General features: G+C 35.7%; 1 protein-coding gene across 1 annotated transcript in view; it reads right to left on the bottom strand.

Annotated features, from left to right (window-relative positions):
* THSD7A (thrombospondin type 1 domain containing 7A) overlaps window positions 1-23,137 on the bottom strand; it is a 428,088-nt gene that overhangs the window by 96,105 nt on the left and 308,846 nt on the right. Inside the window, exon 7 of the mRNA XM_077856743.1 lies at window positions 11,087-11,281. Within this exon, the coding sequence (XP_077712869.1) occupies window positions 11,087-11,281 (195 nt within the window). The remainder of the gene's footprint in view (window positions 1-11,086; window positions 11,282-23,137) is intronic.

Here is a 23,137-nt window from a genome sequence, read left to right as displayed (position 1 = left end):
GGGTGATTAGAAACAGGGGCTTAAAATCAACTTATGCTGTCTGATGTTCTGCAGTACGACTGGAAAAGCCATGTGGTAATGATAGTACCATGTTTCTTTAAATCTAGGATATCACTGGCTGTAAGATATATTATCACTTTGTGTGTCAAAAAAAGAGTAATGGCTACAAGTTAAACTATGATATACTGCCTCCTTATCAATCCTAACTTTTACTGTATGCCAACTGAAATACATTTGTAGGATTTATTTACATGCTTTTAAAACAGATATCACTCAACTGCACATATTAAAAAGGAAGACATTCCTAAATCTTCTTTACATTCAGAGTTCAAATCCTTTAAGTCACTTTCGAACTCAAAGTAGTCAAAGTTTGCCATCCTATACAGAATCATCTCTATGGTATCAAAAGTATTGATGATGTAGGATGCTTTTTTTTTTTTTTTAAGTTCTCCCTATTGTCTCCTGGGCTTTCTTCCAGGATACTGGAACCCATCTCTAAGTTTTGATGCTGCTGCATTCTTAATTGCACCAGAAGATGTCAACAAAAGATTTAAGCAAGCAACTGAGGAATGGTTTTTAGCTGTTTTGGGTTATTTTTTTAGCAGAAATATGGAATTGCTACTGCCATCAGGAGTAACAACAAAATTCAGGTACTAGCAGTGACAGCTATGTTATAATTGCTGTCTGGCTACAGTGGTTTAAAAAGCGTCCATTGTAAGATGCAATAATTATAGAGATGATAAGAGGTCGAAATGGATTTGTCTTTTCATCAATAGAATATGATGTGAAGTTGTCATTATGGAACCATTTTTTATGTGCTACCCTGTTATAAGTACTTTGTAGGTGAGACCTCATTTAATACCCAAACTGCCTTACAAGTTAAAAATTACAAAGTGGATGAGTCAATACAATTTAAATGATATAACAGTAATAGCCCAGTTTCTTACAACTGCGCTATTTATAATGGCAATTACAAAAATAAAAAGCTTTATACTGTTAAAAGCAGAGTCTAGGAGAAATTTCTTGCTTATTTATTTATTTATTTATTTATTTATTTATTTATTTGATAATTTAATGTAGTTGAACTTATACAGCCTTTGGGTTTTATTTTACGAACAAATAACTTGGTTGCTGGGACACCCGGGTGGCTCAATCGGTTGGGTGACTGACTCCTATTTCAGCTTAGGTCATGATCTCAGGGTCCATGATCTTGGAGCCCCTTGTCAGCCTCATCGTTCAGCAGGGAGTCGGCTTGAGGATTCTCTTTCCCTCTCCCTTTGCTTTTTTTTTTAAGTTCTCCCTGTTGTCTCCTGGACTTTCTTCCTGCTCACTCTCTAATAAATAAATAAATAAAATCTAAAAAAGAAAAAAAGAAAGAAAATAGCTGTTTGTTAAATAAGAAAAGGTAATTTAATAGCTAGTGATCTTAAGGTGGAAGATGACCCCAAAATTTGAGATATGGGTAAAAGTCATAAACAAAACCACACCCTGAAATGATTTTCATTTATCGCTTCACTTATGGTTAAAAACATCCCACTAATCCAGCAAAAAAAAAAAAAAAACAAAAAAAAAAACAAATCAGTAGGCAGTGTCTGTGAGAATTTAACTGCAATTCAGAATCATTTATACAGCGTTGAACATGGGATCAACATCAGAATAACCTGCATTAAGCAGCATTTCATTAAAGTCTCCTGCTTCATGATGGTGAAAACATCTGTCACAGATCATAGCTTGTCCTCCATCACACAGCTCAGTGACCCTGGCAGCCTCTGAAAAGAAGTTTAGGATTTGAATAGGAATGGATTCTAAAACATACTAATTGGATCGGGGAGAAGTAAATGAGCACTCTTATAATCCATTCCCTGAGGCTCTAGATTTATCCAATCTTATCTCTAACACAAACATCTAATTATAGACATTAGATATATACATTTTATGGAACCATTTTAACCATACCTTTACATTTAATAGTAAAATTACTGATCTTTTACAAAAAAAGTATTTATTTACCTCATTTTCACTGTGAGTGTAGGTATGCTGTTTAAACTGTGATCCTAAAACTCTTAAATTGTTTTTGACATTGAAATTGACTGGCTGGCTTCGGAACACACGATAGGAAAAAAACTTCTACAGCATCAGCATAACATGTCAAGGAACTGCAAGATGGCTGTTAAGTTTACAGATATAAAGGCTATTTATTTTCTTGCCCCAATCCACATTAAAGCCACATCAGCAGTTTGGGTCTAATGTCAGGATACTCGTGTAGATAAGCCCCAATGTGTTCTTAATTATAACAACGATATGGCAATTTCGAAAGCATGGCTTAGGTTAATCAGTCATTGCAGTATCATCCTGCTGTTTTGGGAATATTTTTATGGTAGAAAAATTGATAGATATAATATTGAATTTATTTATTATTTATGGGAAGATATAATTCCAGACATGTGGGAATATTTCCATAGTGCTGGGGAAAGTATAAAATGTCACCCATGACAAAATTAGTGATAAATGGTATTTTAAAAAAATCCTTTTATAAATAAAAATATATGCTTCATACTAATATGACCATATAGGCTCTCTATCATTCCATCAAGTAGAAAGATTTTATAATACTTTTATGAAATCCTACTATATAAATAAATGTCCATGCTTACATAAAAATATTAACTATTACGTGTGAAACTTTTATAAAAATGAAAAAGTGACTTTTTCTTCCTCACATCAGGTCTATAAAAGCTGTGTTAACATACATTTGAACAGAGCTATGGTGTTTCTGGTTCTGGCATTGAAGTCCTTACAATTTAAATGGCAGAATGAAAAAAGAACCTTGTCAAAACATTAATTGGATACATATGTATTGAGTTGTATAGTATGCAATGTTTATGTCTATTTTTAAAATATATTTATTTATTTTTTATTGGAGTTCAATTTGCCAACATATAGCATAACACCCAGTGCTCATCCCATCAAGTGCCCCGCTCAGAGCCCGTCACCCAGTCCCTCCCTCACCTCCTGCCCACCTCCCTTTTTACCACCCCTTGTTCGTTTCCCAGAGTTAGGAGTCTCTCATATTTTGTATCCCTTAATGTCTAATACTTCAAGAGATAGATACCTACAGGGATTAGAAATAGTTTTTCTGCTTTCAAGGATTTTATAATGCAGTGGGGAAAAGTAGTAGGGGTGGGCAAGCATACAAATGGGTATAATTTTAGGTGAAATGCAGTAATCATGTTAAAAGTGGTACCAAAACTGAGATTCAAAAGTGTAAGATTCCATCAGTTTGGGGGCAACTGAAAAATGACTCAGTAGGAGGCAGGGAGGTGAGTTTCGAAGGAGTGGGATTTTGTCAAGCAGAGTTCTGGGAAGGGAGAGAAAGAAGGCAAAATTTTACTTAAGCAGAAGCAAAAATAAAAGCCAAGGCATGCAGACAGGTATGACAAGGGGAATTAGCAATACTGATGCAGTCCACTGGAGTGCAAAGTTCACACAGAGAAGTAACCGGCAATAAGGAAAAGGAAGTAAACTGGGCTCATGCTAAGAAGTGGCTATTAGTATACTATGAATTACAGTTTTTAAATGCTTGTAATTTTGCCTGCTTATTGCAGCCCAGAACCCTTTGACTGCAGATCATGTCTGGGTGAAAAGCACACTGGCAACGGCATGACTGTGGGGACCTGAAAGGAAGAATGTCAACCCCAGAGACCCTCAGAAGATTTTGCTGTAGCATGCCATTCCTACTCCTCCCCTTTCTTTGCCCTTGCAGAAAGAGGTAAGAAGACATCCCACTATGGAGTCTGCATAAACCTTATGTGGCGTTGTGGTTATGCAGGGGCAGACTACAACAGAACTCCTTTTTCAAAATCAAGAATGGGAGGATGAGGAAGTGACAGTACTTTTACTTAGAAGACAAAATTATATGTGTATATACACAGATAATGGATTCTGAATTCTTCAAATCCACCCCGGAGTAAAAGTGTTCCTTGGCTCCTAGGAGTAAAACACTTTAGCTGTGAAAACCCAAAGTTAAAATATAAATATTCCTCTCCTCAATGTTTTGTACTTTGAAATATAATTTTTGAAGACTGCTAATTATTTGAAAATTTTTTTGGCATAATTCTATTTCAATTTGCATCTATTTTCTGTATTTATAAAGCAGGTGTAAAGACACTAAAATTTGGCTGATGAAATTATAATATTAGGTCATTTTGAACTTTGCAAAAAAAGCATCTCATTTCTTGCTCTGTAAGGATAATTAACTATGTAATGAGAATTAACAGAAGTTGTTATTATACTCAGTGGAAAACATTTTGAAAATCATTTTTTTCTTTTTAAACTGAGTTTATTAAGGATCCGCAAGACAGGTTCAAAAATTCAGAAGGCTATAAATCTAACATCAATTTTTAATTTCTTATTCAAATTCAACATACTACTATTGATATTAAAAATATGCCAGGCTGAAGTATTAGAAGATTGCTTCCTTTCAGATCTTCCCAACACATTTTTTTTTTTTTTTTTTTCAGGTCCAGTAACATGTGCCTCTTTATCTCCACACTGGGAGGCTAGGCCTGAGGTACTAATGAATCACTCTATAAAACCCAGAGGAGCAAGTACAAGTCCAGGGAATAGGGTCAAGGTCATGCAGAAAGGTCACTTATCAAAATGCTACTACTCATACAGTTCAGCCACCACTTTGCGGCTAGCAAACCAGTGCCCATTGAAGGCCTGGATGGCCTTGGGAGTCTCAGAGGCTAGAGAAAACACCACAAAAATCTTGACATGATCTTTGCATCCTCCTTCTCAAATATTTTTAAAGTAGCTTTTGGGACCCATCCTACAGTTTACCCAGGACAAGGAAGATGTTCACCTCAAGGTATACAATGTCAAAACTGAAATACCAATTTTATTTAAACACACACACATGGGAAGCCTGGGTGGCTCAGTAGTTGAGCATCTGCCTTTGGCTCAGGGTGTGATCCTGGGGTCCTGAGACAGAGTCCTGCATCAGGCTCCCCGCAGGAAGCCGGCTTCTCCCTCTGCCTAAGTCTCTGCCTCTTCCTCTGTGTCTCTCATGAATAAATAAAATCTTAAAAAAAATATATACACACACACAGTTTTGTTTTTTTAAGTTGAAAAATATTTTTTACCTTCTTCAGTATATTAACTACCTCTAGTTGCTAGTATTTGTATTTGCTTTCCAAATGACATTTGGATAAGAATCATTTTGTGATAATTTCTATGTATTGCTGATAACAAGTTACAAAAGTGTTCAAGACTGCATGAAGCGCAATTATATTCAAATTGTTTTTATTCTATTAATTTTTTATGTTTTAATTTTGAATCAAGGTCAAAATTACAAGAAAATCAAAAGTATATTATTGAGTAAGGAACAGGCAAGGCTAGGTAGGGAGAGATAGGTAAGTGGGCCATGGAATCAGGCTCACAAAAATCCCAAAAATTTGGAGGTGAAAGAAAATCAGAGATAAGGAAGCAAACCAGACCATCATGTCCTAGTTGTCAGAGGTGGGGTCTTGTTGTAATAGTACTTGTGACCGACAAAGAATTATCAGACCCTAAAAAGGAAATAAGCCATTGAAGGTGTTATCACTAGTCCTTACCCAATGGTGATATCAGTAGAGATGTTAAAAGGATTCAGGTAAAAAAAAAAAAAAAAAAAAAGGATTCAGGTTCCCTGGTTGGCTTTCAATAAAAGACCAATTGTACAAGTCCCCAGTGGTAACCCTGTCAGGATCCCTCTCATTCCTGAGAGCTTTTTCCTGTATCCTTGCTTAATAAACTTCTATCTCTTTACTCTTTTTTGTCTGCCAGATCCATTCCATGAGACAAGAACCTAGCTCTATTGTTTCATTATCAATAATTTTCCTTCATGGATCATTTGGACAAAGTTGTTGAAATGACGCCCTACTACCCTAAATACGTAAATGTTTATTTCCTATTGTCAACGGCATTTTATATTCACATTTAATATTAAACACATTTAATATTCAAGATCAACTAACATTGATACATTTATTACTATCTAATCCTCATACCTATTAAAAATGTCTAACTATCCTCAAATGTCTTTTTTATAGTTAAATAATCTAGTTCATAATCAAGTGTTGCATTTAAATATCAGGTCTTGGTAATTTCCTTCAATCTGGAATAGTTCCTCATTTTCATGATTTAGACACTTTAGACACCAATTATTGTTTTTCAATGTTTTTCAATTTGGATGTTTCCTCATGATTACATTCTACAATACGCATCTTTGAGAGGGATATCATAGAGTTGATGTCAATTTATCATTGTAGCACACCAGGAACAAGTGATTTTTATTGGTTCCATTACCAACTATTTAAATTTTAATCCTTGGATTAAGGTGGTGTCTGTCATACTTCTCCATTAGGGAGGTACTTGAGACAAAATAAAATGCTCTTGGTCAGATGTTCAATTAATATATTTATTAATATCAAGTATGGATCCATGGTTTCCTACTTTATGTAATGGCTTATAATCTGTTTTTAATATTATTTTGGCATTTACATCACTTCCATATGTGGTCAGTGGGAGACTCTTCAAGCTACCTTCTATGACCTTTGACATCTTCTCCTCTTCCATCCTTTCTGGCACAAAATCTTCCAAGTCTGTCCTGAATCTCTTCCTATTCTAGTCCTGGAATCAGCCATTTCTCCAAGGAGCCCTAGTTCCTTTTTTTCCCCCCCACAAATGCTAGCAGAAACCAAGATCTGGGCAGCCCCGGTGGCGCAGCGGTTTAGCGCCACCTGCAGCCCGGGGCGTGATCCTGGAGACCCGGGATCGAGTTCCACATCGGGCTCCCTGCATGGAGCCTGCTTCTCCCTCTGCCTGTGTCTCTGCCTCTCTCTCTAGCTGTGTCTCTATGAATAAATAAATAAAATCTTAAAAAAAAAAAAACCAAGATCTGAGGGCTATATGCAGTTGTTGCTATTGGAGTCTTGCTCCTCTAGAGGGAAGAGAGCTAATATATGTATATAGTATAAATATACTTAGCATACTCAACATTTATATTGATTTCTATATCTATCTCTAGAAATTTAACACAATGAATTCACAGTGATAACTTTAAATTCCAATACAGTAACACAAGGTTTATTCTACTTTTAATACATATCTCCCTTCTCTAGCAATGACAAAAACCTGAATCTTATTACTTTTTAAATTTTAAAGATTTTATTTATTTATTCGCGAGACATAGAGAGAGAGGCAGAGACATAGACAGAGGAGAAGCAGGCTCCCTGCAGGGAGCCAGATGTGGGACTCCATCCCAGGACCCCAGGATCATGCCCTGAGCTGAAGGCAGTTCCTCAACCATTGAACCACCCAGGTGCCCCTGAATCTTATTACTTTTTTAAGACATGTACTTATTTGTTCAAACCCCGCCCTCTCCTTCCAGCCCCAATCCCCCACTGCCATCTCCATTGTTGTACCGAAAGAAAATCTTTATCACTCTACTCATGTTAGGACAGCCTGTATCAGGCCACCCTATAGCATAAAAACCTTTTCCAACCTTCCTGGTTCTGACATTCCACAACTGTCTGGCTGCCTCTTTACTCTGCTTGTGCTCTGACCCATATTGGGTTGCTGCTTTTATCCTCTTATACAATCCTTGTATTCTTCACCCCCACCCACTAAGCCTATTCAATGCCTCTGACATCAAATGCCAGGCGACCCTCTTCCCATTGGAGAGGCTCTTCACATCCAGGTTGCACTCTGATAACCCATTCTGGACAACTGCAGACCCCCACCTGCTGCCACAGATGCTCAAATGCTTGACTCCACTTAACAACTTTTTAGATAAAACTGTTCAGGAACAGAGAGAAAGGGCCTAGAAAGAAAGAGAAGGGGAAAAAAAGGAAAGGAAAAGAAAGAAGTATAGTATGGGGAAGAGGAAGTGTTATTCTGTATCTTGTCATTCATTTAGTAGGAACAAAGAAATAATTGAAAAAAAGTTATAACATTTCAACAATAGAGAAGAGAATAATCCTTTATCATATATCTATGAATGCAGGCATAGAGATGATTTAGACACACACACACACACACACACATGCACACACACACACACACACAAGAAACCTAAGTAAATCAGGGCTAAGACCAGGAGCTAGCACTCTTCTTTTTCTAGCACATACCAAGATTATATGGAACCTACCCCGAGCTATGACTGAAGTTAGGTCCAGCTTCAAGCCATGATTGTATGATTTGCTTTGCCAATGAAGTGTCAGTAGAAAGGACATAAGTCACTTCTATATGGAAAAACTTAATGCTGATGTTTTGAAATCAGCAGACAGACTCTCCAACTATGTTCTTCCACTGGCATGGGAAGTAGGTCTTCATATGGAGGTATAATGCTGAGACATTTAATGGAGGGCACTTCCTTGGAAAGTTAACCAACACCATGGCAAAATTCCCACAAGGAAGGGATAATTTTTCTTTTAAGTTTTTGAGCTTCTGAGCTATTTGTTACTGCAAAATAACTTGATCTGCTCTTAATAATATAAGAGGTTATATAATCTTCAGTATAATGTTCAACAGTGAAGTTATGACTGAGATAAATAAAAGTCTATCTTTTATTTTGGGAAGCAGCATTGATTTTGTAAATCCAGATTAATACTTTGCACATGGATCCGTAAATTATTTCCCCAGAAACTATATGTCTAAACACTTAACATATAACTTTAATACTGTGATCTCTTCCCTTGAGGTTATCACAGTAATTTTCTGATTTAGAAAATTTAGAACATGTTTGACACATACAAAACATTAATTCTCGGGCACCTGGGTGGCTCAGTGGTTGAGCATCTGCCTTGGGCTCAGGTCGTGATCCCGGGATCCCAGAATTGAGTCCCACATCGGGCTCCTCACAGGGAGCCTGCTTTTCCCTCTGCCTGTGGCTCTGCCTCTCTCTGTGTGTCTCTCATGAATAAATAAATAAAATCTTAAAAAAAAACATTAATTCTTGGGGAATAATAGACCTACTTTTGTGTAGAATTATAAAGGGTTACCTAATTAGCAGGGAAGCATCTTTTAAAATTTCCTGCAAAGTTCTTAATTAACTTTAAAAGTGCCACAAAATTCAAAAAAATAAAAAAATAAATGTCTCAAAATTATAGACTTATTTTGTGAAAGATAATGTTTCAGTGTCTGGTGAATAATAAGTATTAAATAGTTTTGAAGGACAGATTCCTATTTAAACATGTCATACAATTATACCGGTTTTTCTAACTGTTATTAACAGATATAAGCAGCAGCAGATTCTCCACTGACAGCTTCCTCTATGGTTTCCATGTAAAATTATGTTTTGAATTCATGCCTTTATGATTTACTATGTAAACATCTATAATTTTCCAGCACGGCTTGCTTATGATGCAGCTACTAGACTTAATTAAAAATTATCGAAGTCTCACCCTTTCAAACTAAGTGGATGATAAATATCAAAGAGCAGTCATAAATTTCTGCCTTTAAAGCATTTCATGACCTTTCAGTGTGAAGCATCATGTCTATAGAAATAATGATCTGGTGAATTCTGCAAGCATGGCAAAAATCTCTGCCATGTGACTCACGGGGCGAAAAGTCACTCATTACTAGTCACACAGCAAGTGTCTGCAGAGTATAATAGATTTATAGGAAGCAGGGTAACCACAGATCTAATTTTAATGAAGTTCAAGACATAATCTGAGCTGATAGAGTTTGAAGTCTGAATATAATCTATACAAGGTTGGAGTTAGTATTTGACAAGATGTGGAATATAACTTTCTAAAGTGTTCTATTTTTCTATTTGGTTCCAGGATACATTTTTCTGCAGGGAGAAAATAGTTAAATTTACATTAAGGTGACCAGAAAAAGGGTTTTTGGACATTTCAAAGAAAATCTAAATTTTCCTATAGGTTAACTGTGTCAAATATGCTATTTTTTTCCCTCACATCGTAAGATCAAGGTAGTTACATTTTTGTATAGCTATTCTATTCACAGGTAGCAAGTCTGACTAAATAAAAACACTATCAGGTTTCTATCACTAAAACGCTTTATAAATAGAAAAATAAAACTGGCAATTTATTATTTGGGGATATACACAGAGAAAGACATGCATATTACAAATAGTAATCATCATTTACTAATGCTAAATGAGAATGAGAAGAGTCATTCAGCTTGATAATGTTTAAATAATATACACCTATATTCTTGAGACAGAACATGCGTTAATGTGAGAGAACTTGATTACTTCTGTTTTTTTCTTCCTCCTGTGTTATTCTCAAGAATGACAAGATTAAGTATGACATTATATCACACAGTCACACAGAGGCCAAATTAGCATTTGGATGTAAGCTTGAGAGATAATTACCAAGAGCCTTATATTTCTCGACAATAAAGCTTACACAAGTGAGGTATGAATATATGACAAACATGCTTTATTCCCCCGATAGAATGAGTTGATTAAGGAGTAGCATATTTGAAAAATGAACACAATCTACATATGAGATTTCTGGATCTCAGAACCTATGTTTAGAAACCCAAATGGCAGAAAATCCATGTGATTTTCAATCAAGTACTAGTCATGTTGGTATTTCTTTAGAAACAAAATACTTTTATTATTGAACATATATGCCTATTTAAGAGAAAGTAGAATGTGATTTCAAAGGGAAAAACGGACTACTGCAATACAGAAAAAATAATCAAACCTGACATCTGGAATTTTGGGAGCCATTTTCATAGTTTTCCACAGGTTTAACATTCAAACTGGGAAGCAATATCAGGAGAGAGGAAAGGCAAAATAAGTTTACTTTTAAAGGTCTTTCTTTTATTAAAGATCTATTTTCGAGATTAATTTTGGGGAATAGAAGTTGCTCAATCTGTCAACAGATACTAAATTTCCTTGGATTGCTGCAATTTTGGTAGATTTTTGTACAGCATCCCCTTAGCCACAGAAGACACACATACATACATAAATACCAAAAAAACAAAACAAACAAACAAACAAACAAGCAAAAAAAATGCCAACTTCTGAAAGGAATCTAAATCCCCTTCTGAAGCTGGTGACCAACCTTACCTTCGTCACCGGCATAGGCCAGAATGGACCGTGCTCGTATCTGTTTCCCTTCTGTGGTTTTCCCCGAGCAGGTGTGTGAGCAGGAGGACCATGCAGACCACGTGCTGAGCACACAGTCCTTTGGGCATGGGGCATAACAGGCAACGGGGATGGGGAAGATGGCATCTCTGCACAGCTGTCTGTCAACTTCTTCTCCTGGGGAAGACATCATCACGAATAATCTATCATTTTTAAACAAATGTAAAGTGAGCAGTTGTAACCAGATGGGCACCAAGATAAATTAGGTTATTTTATTCTTAGTTAAAAGCAAAGCTAAAACAAAGCCCACTACGGCCAGATGTTTAAAAAACACTAGGAATAAATATGTATCCTTAAGTGAAGGTTCTCTTATTATCAGAAGCTTAGGTGTATAGATCAAGCACAGTGCTGGAAGTATTTTTATACTACAGATTCCTGCCCAATTAGTGATTTTTTTGTATTTATAATAGTACCCTGGCAATAAGGAGCATCAGTGAATTATGTTCCTCTTTTTATTGCATCATTGGAGATGCATCATTTCATCAGCATTTACAAATAACATCTCTATCCATGGTATATACCATATTCTTTCATGAATTAACTCAGGTATCTCTGTTTGCAAACTCTGTGTCTCCCAGATAATTTATTTTTTGTATAACTGGCAACCTTTTACTTTCATAAAAAATTTCTTTGTTAGTTGGAAATAGCCAAGAAATGTAAATGATAGGATAACAATATAAAACTACTGTTTCAGAGGTTCCATTGGGAGAGGTGGTAAAAAATGACAAGGTAAGCAAATGGCAGAAGATGGTGCCACTTCAGCGCTTAAAGCTCTTCAGTAGTTTCTTGTTGCTCTTAAGATAGAGGTAAGAATTCTTACAAGTTTACAAGACCTCAAGCCAGCAAACCTGGCTCTGGTTTCTCTTCCCAACTTCATCTCACTCCATTCCCTCCCTCACCCTGGAGCTCTAGAGATTGGCACACCTTTAGTATTTGTTGAATGAATACAATGAGACTTACAAAAAGCCAATGAGGAAGAAAATATTTTTGTGGTTAATAAATGCCAAAGATAACCAAAAGGATTACAAATAAATAACCAAAATAGAATATGAAATGAATTCTGTGGCTTAGCTGATTAAGGTAGGGTGCTAATGACGTCAATGGAACAGAGTGAAACAAACACAAACAAGCAAAAGTTAATCTATTTTGCCACAAAATATGACCATAATTCTGGTGAATATATCAGAAATGTATGCCTTGGGCCCTTACACTTTCAGGGAGAAAGAATGACTAATCATGTCATTCTTCATTGCTATTAGAAAAACAACTCAGAGGTGTTTTTCACTGAGGAAGGCTAGTAGCTGCATGTAGTGTATAGTCCTTTATTCACATATTTGAATAACAAGACAGAAAATTAGAGTCAATTGGAAATGTTCTAACAGGTTAATAGTTACTAGTTTGCCGGGGCCTTAAATCATTAGACGCAATCAGAAGTCAAGTGGAACCTTAATAGCCATCAGTTTGCAAGGCTTTAAATTATTAGATTTGCTCACTAGTAAGTAAGACTCACTGAAATGATAATTGATTCATCATTGTATCATTCATTCTTTAGTTACTATGATCTGTGGGATCTCTTTTAATTCTGCTTTTATTGGCTTTAGGGTTTGGCTTATATCCCAGTAAAACAATATGAAGATAGATTGTAGATTTATAGGTACCAAAGGTAGAGTACAAAAATCATTATGGTACAAGGAATTTTAATATTTTACAATTTACATAATAATGATGACTCTTTTTCCTACTAGACTTTTTTTTCTGAGTGCAAGAGGAGACTTGCATATGTCTTATTTTTTTCATTGCTACTTTTAATGTTCCATCTACTCTCTTTCACTTTCATTTCTAATACTGTGTGAAAAGTAAGGAAAGTTTGGTGTGATAGCCTATAATCAACCAGGAATTATAGTTTTATTTCTTCTCATAGTTACTTAATCATTTCTACTCAGAAAAATTCAATTTATTCTGTAGCAATTGGAAGTGTGCTACATGTATGCTATTATAAATTAATTTGCATAGCATAAGTGCTATATTTCTCTTTCTCGTAGTGTAAACTTAAGGGATGTACAATTTCAACCTTTCTTGCTTTATGGGTTATTCTTTATTTTCAATCTGTGTCCCATACCTTATGTTAGCTCTTTTCAATTGTCTTGTTTTGCTTAGCCAGGTGTATTTTCCTGTAGGCACATTCCTTCTAGAGTACATCTTAATCCTCTGTGGAGCTATTAAGACCCACCTTGGATCCAATCTCTCAATTTCCTTAGATTTCAGCCCTTATCATACTCTTCCCAACTTTGCCAGGTAAGCCCCTGCCCCTGATTGCTCCTGATTGCTTATCATTGTCTTGCATCCAAATAATGGCATTATGTTCTAGCCACAATGGCTTTTCCCCCTTTTCTCCTACAGACCAGTCTCATCACTGCCTCAAGGCCTTGGCATTCTCTCTTCATTTTGTATGAAAATTTCAGATCTCACAGCAGACTACTTTTCAATATTCAGTTTTCAGTTTAATTGTCTCCTTCCTAGAGGAGGCTTAACTGACCATACACAATCTCATAGTAACTGCATTACTGGAAATTATTTTAATTAACTGTTTACAAGCTTATCTTCTAACCCTATCACTAGATTAAAAACCCAATAAGGGCATGATCTTTATGTCTCTTGTTATTTTATATTTAGAACCAAAAACAGTGCCTGGGACATAATAGATACTAAATAATCTTCTGCTAAATGAACAAATGAACTGATTAATTTAAACCTGTTGTATCAGGAAACAGAATGCTAGATTAGACAAATATGGATTTAAGTATAGTATTTCTTAAATTGCCATGCAGTCAAGTGCTCTAAGACTTTGTTAATGTGTATTCAGTAGTCAGGCAGCATATGCACCACCTGGAGTCTGCTAGAAATGCAGTCTCTCAGATCCCATTCACTGAATCATTATTTGCATTTTATAAAGTTCCCTAGGTGATCTGCATGCACATAAAATATGAGGAGCGTTGCTCTAGAATTTTTCTGCCTTTCTTCTCTTGTGTTTTGAATAGGATCAGACTGCTTCTTGAATGGGTCACTACAGATTCATCTGGATCTCATACCTAACATCAATCGTTTCTCTGTGGGACTTCCCTTTAGACTTCTCTTTATACAGGGTATACTTAGATGAAAACATTCAGAGTAGATACTGACTGCCCATCTTTTGTCAAGCACTGTGCTGTATTGGGTACACCATCTCAGCTAATTGTCACCACACATTTTTTGAGATATAATTGATATGTAACATTATATTCATTTTAGGTGTACAACATAATGCTTTGATATTTATATACATTGTGAAATAAGCATAATAAGTCTAATTAACATCTGTCCCCACATACAGTTATAATTTGTTTTCAAGTGATAAAGACTTTTAAAATCTGCTCTCTTAGCAACTTTCAAATATGCATTACGGAATTATCAACTATAGTTACCACACTGTACATTACATCCTCATGACTCATTTATATTACAACTGGAAGTTTGTACCTTTCACAACAACCTTCTGACACGAGTACTAGCACCCAATTTTTACTTAAAGGAAACTGAAGCTCAGCAAGTTTAAGTTTACTGTTTCAAAGAGCAGAAGTTTAACTAAAGAAACAGAGATTTGAACTGAGTTTTAACCAATCCCCAATCTACTTTTTCCTGGAATGGTGGTAGGAACTAGGGATGCCAAGAGTTAATGAGGGATGAGATTTTGTCTACAAAAAAGTCAAGAAATTGGCACTCTAAATTGTTTCTCAGGGCAGAGTTGAAGCATAGTGGCAGCTATATATTGTCTCAAATACAAAGAATATGCATGTTGACATGTCCAAGGTTACATATTTTTGCTTGGAGCCATTGACTACTGTTAGGACATTTTCAACTACCATATGTCCTAATTATAGAATCTTTTGAGACTTTGGTTATCTGAATGTGCATCCAAATAAATCTGGGCATACAAATCTAGTGATCATTATAGTGAATGATGTGGTTTCTACTGCTCATTTAGGTGCAGACCCATGCAACCTGTTCTTTCTTTATTCTTTTTGATGATGATTCCTTAGCTAGATCCTGGACATGATGTCATAAATGTTTAGAATCCTCACACTTGCCATTGTGTATTAAATACACTATATATTTTTGACATACATGTACCAACATAAAAGCTTCAAAGGACTGCTTTATATTTATGAGACTTGTAGCTTTCCCCCATAAAAATCTAGGCATCTTAACCAGACCTACAAAAATGTATATTTTACATGAAATATATTAATACAGAAAGAAATGAATGAACCATTGTCTACATATTACAACTTCTGTCTTACTGTGAAGCCTTAACTAAACAATATTTGGCTTAAACTGGTTTGTGACGTCCTATATAAAAAGTTGAGAAATAAAATGATAATACTTGGGTTTATTTATTTTTGTGAACTCAAAACAAGATTTGAATGTCTAAGTTAGTGTCTTCCAATCTCTGTCTTCACAAATCTAATTTTAAGAATACATTTTTAATAATAATTTAATCAATTTAAACATGTAGTTTGATATCTTTAATGTAACCCCCAATTTCCCCTTGTTCAGTCTATTTCATGAACTTCATCAAAATCTTTCATGAACTCTTCCAAAATATCTCCTTTCATTCTACTGTGTTTCCTATTATCAGGATAAAGAGAACTGAACATCTGCTTGAAGTAATTACACTAAAAATTCACGACAATTTCCATAAAAATAAAACAAAATGAAAAGTGCGATCAGAGGATAGACTTCTTTTTCTTGGTAAAAGTATATGTGAAAGTTTATTTCATTCATTGTACTGGAGCTTAAATGTAATATAAAAGATAAATCCTGGTTTATGAAGGTCTTTAGAGTTTTGAGGTTTTTATAGCTTAAGAGATGAGCAAAGAACACAACATTAATACAGTAAAAATATAATTAACTGTATTTTAATGTCAGGAATATACATGTTTAGCACTATTTCCTAAATATTCCTTGCATATTCTAATTTCTTTTTTATCATAGAAATGTGCAATTTGCTGTGGATGATTTTTAAGTCATAGTAGTACTATGTACAAGGTACCTCTGGAAGGCATTGAAGAATTGAAACACAATCAATGGAATGGAATTGAGAGGAGGGGTAAACAGAAAGGAGAAATTAAAGAAAAGAGATGTCAGATACAGAGCCACAATTTTTAAAAAGCACACTATTTAGAAAGCCTCTAGTATTATATTTAGGGGATAGATTTCCCTTGCCAGACCTAAACAATCCTATAGCAATCCTGAGAATTATTACCGGATTGTTGATATCTTTTTTATTCTTCAGAAATTGTCTTAAAATTTCATATTGACTTTGACAGTGGAAGTTATTATTTATATATTTACTTACTTATTGACAACCGATATAAATTAAAAAAAAAAGAATTGAGATGGGAAAAGAATGAAATCTTATATTTGCCTGGATCTTTCCAGAGAGCATTTTCATATAACCATCTTATCTGAACTTTATAACAACTGTATGATATATAAGTCTGGAATCACTCTCAGCTTACTAAAGTAAAAGACCCATGAATTGAGTCTTCTAACGCTTTCGAGAAGCTTCATATCTTTTCATTTTAAATAGGAAGTGTCCCAATAATTTTTATTCCCTGCACTCCTTCAGCTTTGACGTCCAGATAGTGATTCTGATTTATTCAATGTACTATCCCCCAACCCTATGTTTTCTTCTTGACCCTTGTGTACTTTCCTCCCATCTCCTGCTATTTCCTAGGTCTCCCACAGCCTTCATCCACCCAGCCCTCCAAAGTGGGTCTCTAAAGTGCAAATATAAACATTACAATGTCCTTAACACCTACTAGCTGAGGGCTGAATTCCTTTCTAGAATTTAGGAAATCCTCATCTTTTGTCATTGCCCATGTTTTGCCTACATCCACAGAAAGCCATTTGCTTTTCTGTGAACTGAAACACTGCTTTCTTATTCCTCTGCCATTTGGTGTATACTGTTCTCCAGGTCTGCTTGCATCATCCTCTTGCTAAGTGCTTTTTAGGACTGCATCTTTTTCCTCTGTGAACCTTCTGTGACTTTCAAAATGCCCTGCTGGAGTAGTGCTCTACACTATCTGTTCCCACAACATCGCAGACATATCACTTTAAAGACTTTTGCTAATTGTCTGTTGACTCACTCACCTTTACCTCCATTGGCCTATGAGAACCTTCTGGCCAGAGAATTTGTCTTATTCATTACCTTTATAGCTGGAGTCCTTGGTTCAGTTGCTGTCAGAACTTAAAAGTTTTGCAGTAAATGTTTGTTGGATGAGGAAAAAGAATGGATTAGAAATTGCAGGACATGCTTTGCTTTTCTGAAAAAGCCACTTGTGTTTATATATTTCCAACTTTTAGTTTACAGAACTTCATTAAGATGGCCTTAACATTACCGTTAGCTTGACTGAACTTGACAGGTTTCCTCCTGTTTTTAGACCCTTGACCTCCCTTTTCCTAAAGTATTTATGTAAAAAAAAAAACAAAAAACAAAAAACCTTAGAACCATATATTCTTTTTCTGTCTTTGAAACTTATGTAAATTTCTCCAAGTCTCTTCTCAGTCTTACAACCCAGGAAATATCTTTCTCAAGGAGTTAAGAACCATTTCCTTGACATGGAAACAAAAGAGGAGATAGTACTCTGATACCTCGGTCTCTGTATGATGGAACATCTCCAACTTCTTTAGCCAGTGGCAGTTAGCAAACACACATGGTCTAATAACTGAGAAAAATATTTGCAAACTCAGGAGAAACTTTACATATTCAACACATCCCACTGATCAATTTCCCGCCTAAAGTCCTCTATTGATTTCTCAGTAATTCACCTAATACTTAAAAATATTCCTGCCTTTTGATTCTCTGGAGTTAATTTCAGTTTCTATTGTAATAGTGTAGAATAAAGTCTTCCTTATTTGCATAACTCTGTTTGATGCAATTCTTGACCAATTCATATCCAATTTATGGCCTTTAGCTTAACCTTCTCTTAAAAAATATATATATTTACCTATTGACTTTTAAATATCTTTTAGCAATCTAGGATCTTTTTACTATATTCATTTTCAAGATTTGCCTGCCTTTTCATTATCTTCTAAACCTTTCCATTCCCAATAAGTGTATCCTTATGTTCCTACTATATTATCTTCCCCATCACCTTTGTTGTGTTACCTCAAGTCTGTATTTCTGTTCCTTCACGGTCTGCAAAATAAGTCCGGTGACTTTGAAGTAAAAACAGGTACCTTCCCATCATCCCCCAGCAGCACCTACCTTCCAACTCCTTGCCCAGATGTAGCCATTAAAATAACCTTTAACTTCATTTTTAAGATGAAGCCCATTCTAACAAAGTATGGTAAATAACATGATTTGTTATAAATAAATGATGCATTTACTTAACTTTATTTAACTGAAGATAATACTTCACTTTTATGCCCCTTCCTATTATCTGTTTGCCTGAAAGTCCCAGTCTACCTGGCTTTGTTTATTTTCAGTGACTAAAAAGTGAACATTTTTAAAATGTTTTTAAAAACATTATGGAAAATCCAGAAAATTCAAATAATAACTTTATCTCTGACATTATTTGAGATTAAACAAAGTTTTGTTTTTATTTCCTGCAGATTTATTTTACATTTTCATTCTTGAGTAATTCCTTCCTTATTTTTAATTATTCTTGAGTTTGAAATTATCTACAATGTTAATTTCATCTCCTTCAAATTTATTTTTTTTTAAATACCTAGAAATCAAACTGCCCTGGTTCAAATTCTGGCTCTACCACTTATTAACTATGTACCCTGGAGCAAATTATTTAACTTGAGCTAAGATTCAATTTCCTAATCTACAAAATGGAAACTAATAATAGTACCTATTTTATTCATATTAAAAGAGATTCTTAAAAACTAAGTGCCTAGCTCAGTGTCTGGTGCATAGTTGAAAAATGCCATCTATTATAATAATATCATGCCGACTTTCACCACCTCCTGTCAGGGGAGGAGCTGACCATCCCTCCCACACCAATATAGGATTGGAGGTCTTCCACTTTATTTCAGTCAACTTAAATTAATGTGCTTAATTATTTTTTCCTAATTCTGCTTATAGGAAGGTTTGTAGGAAGGTATTAGTAAAAAAATGACTCCACTGCTCTGGTAGTATAAGCTTGATCATTCAGTAATTTTACATTTTTCTTTTTGTTAAAGTGGTAAGATTGTGAGGAAATAATGAAAACTCAGGAAAAGCCAACCTATTAAGTGTTATAGTTCATATTTTGAAAACTAGAGTTGTGTTGTAAATAATTTGGGGCCTCAATAAAATTTTTAATTAAAAGTTATACTACAGAATACAGTATATTGAGCTGACAGTGAGTGATAAGCAGAAGTACAAAGACATGTGGCATCCTATAATCCTCCTTTAGTTCCCTCTCAATGGATTAAATCATTTACATTGACTCTTAAAAACTGTGAGTTAAACAACTGCATACAATTACTTTCATTCCACATCTTCTAGACAAGAAGAAAAAAAGCTGTTTCTGGAAGTGCTATGATGCAGTTACACTGAACTCTGTTACAGTACTAAATGAGAGTAATTATGCTTCTAAATGAAAGATATAGTAGGGTCATTTTGAAGAGTTATCAATACAATCAACAAAAAGTCACATGTATTATAGTCTATTGGTCTAATCAATTTAACTTTATTTTCTTTAAGATTTCTTTCTTTTAGAGAGAAATGTGTGTGAGTGGGGCAGAAGGAGACAGAGAGAAATCCTCAAGCAGCCTCCTCACTGAGTGTGCCCAATGCAGGGCTGGATTCCAGGATCCCAAGATCATGACCTGAGCCAAAATCAAGAGTTGGCTGCTCAACTGACTGAGCCACTCAGGTGCCACAAGTAATTTAACTTTAAAAGCTTATGTAAATAGATAGTTCCACATCAAGTATTTCAATAGAATTCCAATTGTTCTGTGATGAAATACTACTCCTGTTTTGATCTCTCTAGGCTCATTCTCCATCACACTAAGTAAGGCATCTTATGGGCTCTATCCCAGTCAGTTCCTCCCAGAACCTTGCAGGGCTCTCTCTGGATGAGGGGTCTTGGAAAGGCTTTCCCCTTAGTTTTTTTGTCCCCTCACCCCCCAACCCCCCACCCCAGGTCTTGGTTTCAGATCTTTCTCTGAGAGAGTCTTACATTTTCCAATCTGTCCTGCAAATTATCAGACAAATAGTCTGCTAGGCCCACTGCTGTGACTACATTATACCCTCAAATGACTCCCTGTAGTTCTCCAGATCCAGCATGCTTTTGTGTCAGTTGTGTTTTAAGATATTTCACCAACTGCCCTCATTTGACATACCTTGTCTAACAAATGCATTTTCCATGCTCTGGGGATAGTTGCAAGAAGACTAGGCTCAGAAGACCTTACTGCCTTTTGAAAAGGATGACTGCACACTTATCAACTTTTTGGGCCTAGGTTATAAACCAATTTCAATTTGTAAATTGTCTCATTTAAAGCAATTTTTGCCACCTCTCTTTCTGCACTCCTACATTTTAGGATCTCTTATATGCTCACATAAATAAAAAGAAAGTATAGTTATTCTATACATAGTTATTCAAAGATCACGATATGCAAACAAGTCTACAGAGTAATGGCAAAACTACGAATAAAGGAGAAATGTAAATAGACATATATTTGGACTTTGGAATCTTACCAGGATTAAGAAAACCATATGACTTTGAGATACTATGTTTATCTTATCTTATGAAAACATGTAGCAATTACCATACCATAAAATTTTGGTTAGCAATAGAGACTGTGGATTGATGGGATGATCAGACATGGCATAGTTTATAAAGGGATACATTCTGAAGGCAGTGAAATTTGAACAGAGTTTTGAAGGAATGAAGGCTGAATTGGAAATGAGGAAGAGAAGCAGTAAAAAAAAATGTAGGAGTTTGGTCTATGTGGGAAGGCTTTGAAGCAGCAACTAATTCAAAGTATTAATCATCACCATTAAACTTTTCCAAGATCATCCACTCTGTCCTCTGATGACCCCATGTAGAAACACTATAGTCTGGACCATAAACAAACATGAGGCTGAGAGCTACAGGAGATCAAGTCACAATTTGTCCTTTTAATCTTCACAATTATAGTAGAATGTATCCTAGCAAATCACAGGAAAATAATCTGAGGGAAAATGAAGTTTCAATGATGGGGAAAGTGTTATTCTATTAAGTGGCCTGGAAGCTGTATGCATCCACACTGAAAGCCACAAACATGTTAGAAACTCCCAGCTCATTTTATCAACAGTTAACATTTGTAAAAAAAAAAAAAAAAAAGGTGCTCGGGGCCATCTTGAAGTTAATAATGATCATAAGAGTTTGTAATAAAAATGAATGCAGCTGATGGAGAAAGAGCATCATCAGGTCAACAGTTGAGAAAGTCTCTATTAAAATCAAACAAGAGCAAACCATGATAAACGAGCATCTGTAAAAAGAAAACCTGAGAGTGCTATAAAGGATTCACATTGTACTGATAAAGAAGGAGTTGGTTAGTCTGAGATGGTCAAAATGGTACTCAGGAATCAGTCAACATATGTCAAAATTAAAGGACAGTGAGAACAGTCACCGGAAAAAGACAGAAAAACTATTATAGTTCAGTTTTCCCCGTTGTGGTAGAGTTTTTCTAAATGTTCCTGTCTTTAGGTGTCACCAGAAAACTAGTCATCTGGATCTATAAAGCAAGGTCATAGAAATTATATTATTTTTAAAGGATTGACTGATTGATAAGCAAGCATGAACATAAGCAAGGAGACTGTGAGAGGGAGAAGCAGACTCCCCACTGAGCAGGGAGCCCAAAGAGGGGTTGGATCCAAGGACCCTGGGAAGGCAGACACTTAACTGACTGAGCCACCCAGGTGTCCCAAGGACTTAGAAATTTTCATTTAAAAAAGACCCTTAAGCAGGGCAGACCAAGACGGCCACATAAGAAGATCCTGAACTTCTTCCCCCAGATACACTGCATCTACAGCTACACGTAGAAAAAGATCCCTCGAAAATGACTAGTTGAACAGATGCTTCACATCAAGCAAGGAGAGAGCTCCATCAAGGCAGGTTGAACCTCATACAAAATTCAACCCCAGCAAGCAATCCACAAGCAGGAGGGATCTCACAAATCTGAAACTTTCCCCTGAGGAGCAAAGGGTTTGCACTCCACCTCCTATACCTCAACTCTTAAATCTTGCACCTCTATATCGGATACTTCAACCCCTAAGACAGGCCCCAAAATGTGTTTTTGAAAACCAATAAGGCTTGTGTCCAAGAGACCTGGGCTGCAAAGAACTGCAAGACTGCTCTTGAAAGGCTTCCTGCAGACCCATTTGCCCCAGGGTCCAGTGCAGAATCAGCAATTTAGTAAGCACCCAGCCTATTAAGTGAAGGAGATTCATTTACTAATCTTAAGGCATCTACTGGAGGTGCAGGGCCTCGTGGGATTCTCTCCAGAGATGGGCATTCTGGAAGCACCATTTTTGTGTTCTCCCTCTGCCTCACTAAAGCTGGTACGAAGTGTCCTATATTCTCCCTCTGCCTTGTTAAAGCTGGCCAGCTATATGCTATTGTGGGAGACCCAATCTGATGAAAGGACATGCACAAACTAAAAGTGAAGGTATGGAAAAAGATGTTCCATGCAAATAGAAGCCAAAGGATAACTGCAGTAGCTATACTTATGTCAGACAAAATAGGCTTTAAAACAAAAGACTGCATAAAAAACAAAGAAGGGTATTGCAAAATGATAAACTTGTCAATCCAAGAAGATTCAAAATTTATAAATATTTATGCACTGCACACAGGAGAACCTAATATATAAAACAAATATTCACAGACCTAAGGGAGGAGATAGACAGCAATATAATAATTATAGGGGATCTTAATACTTCACTTACATCAATGA

Source organism: Canis aureus, chromosome 18 (genome assembly GCF_053574225.1).
Source record: "Canis aureus isolate CA01 chromosome 18, VMU_Caureus_v.1.0, whole genome shotgun sequence".
Lineage (NCBI taxonomy): Eukaryota > Metazoa > Chordata > Mammalia > Carnivora > Canidae > Canis > Canis aureus.
Note: the sequence above shows the minus strand (reverse complement) of the source record. Positions and strands in the feature narration are given on the sequence as shown.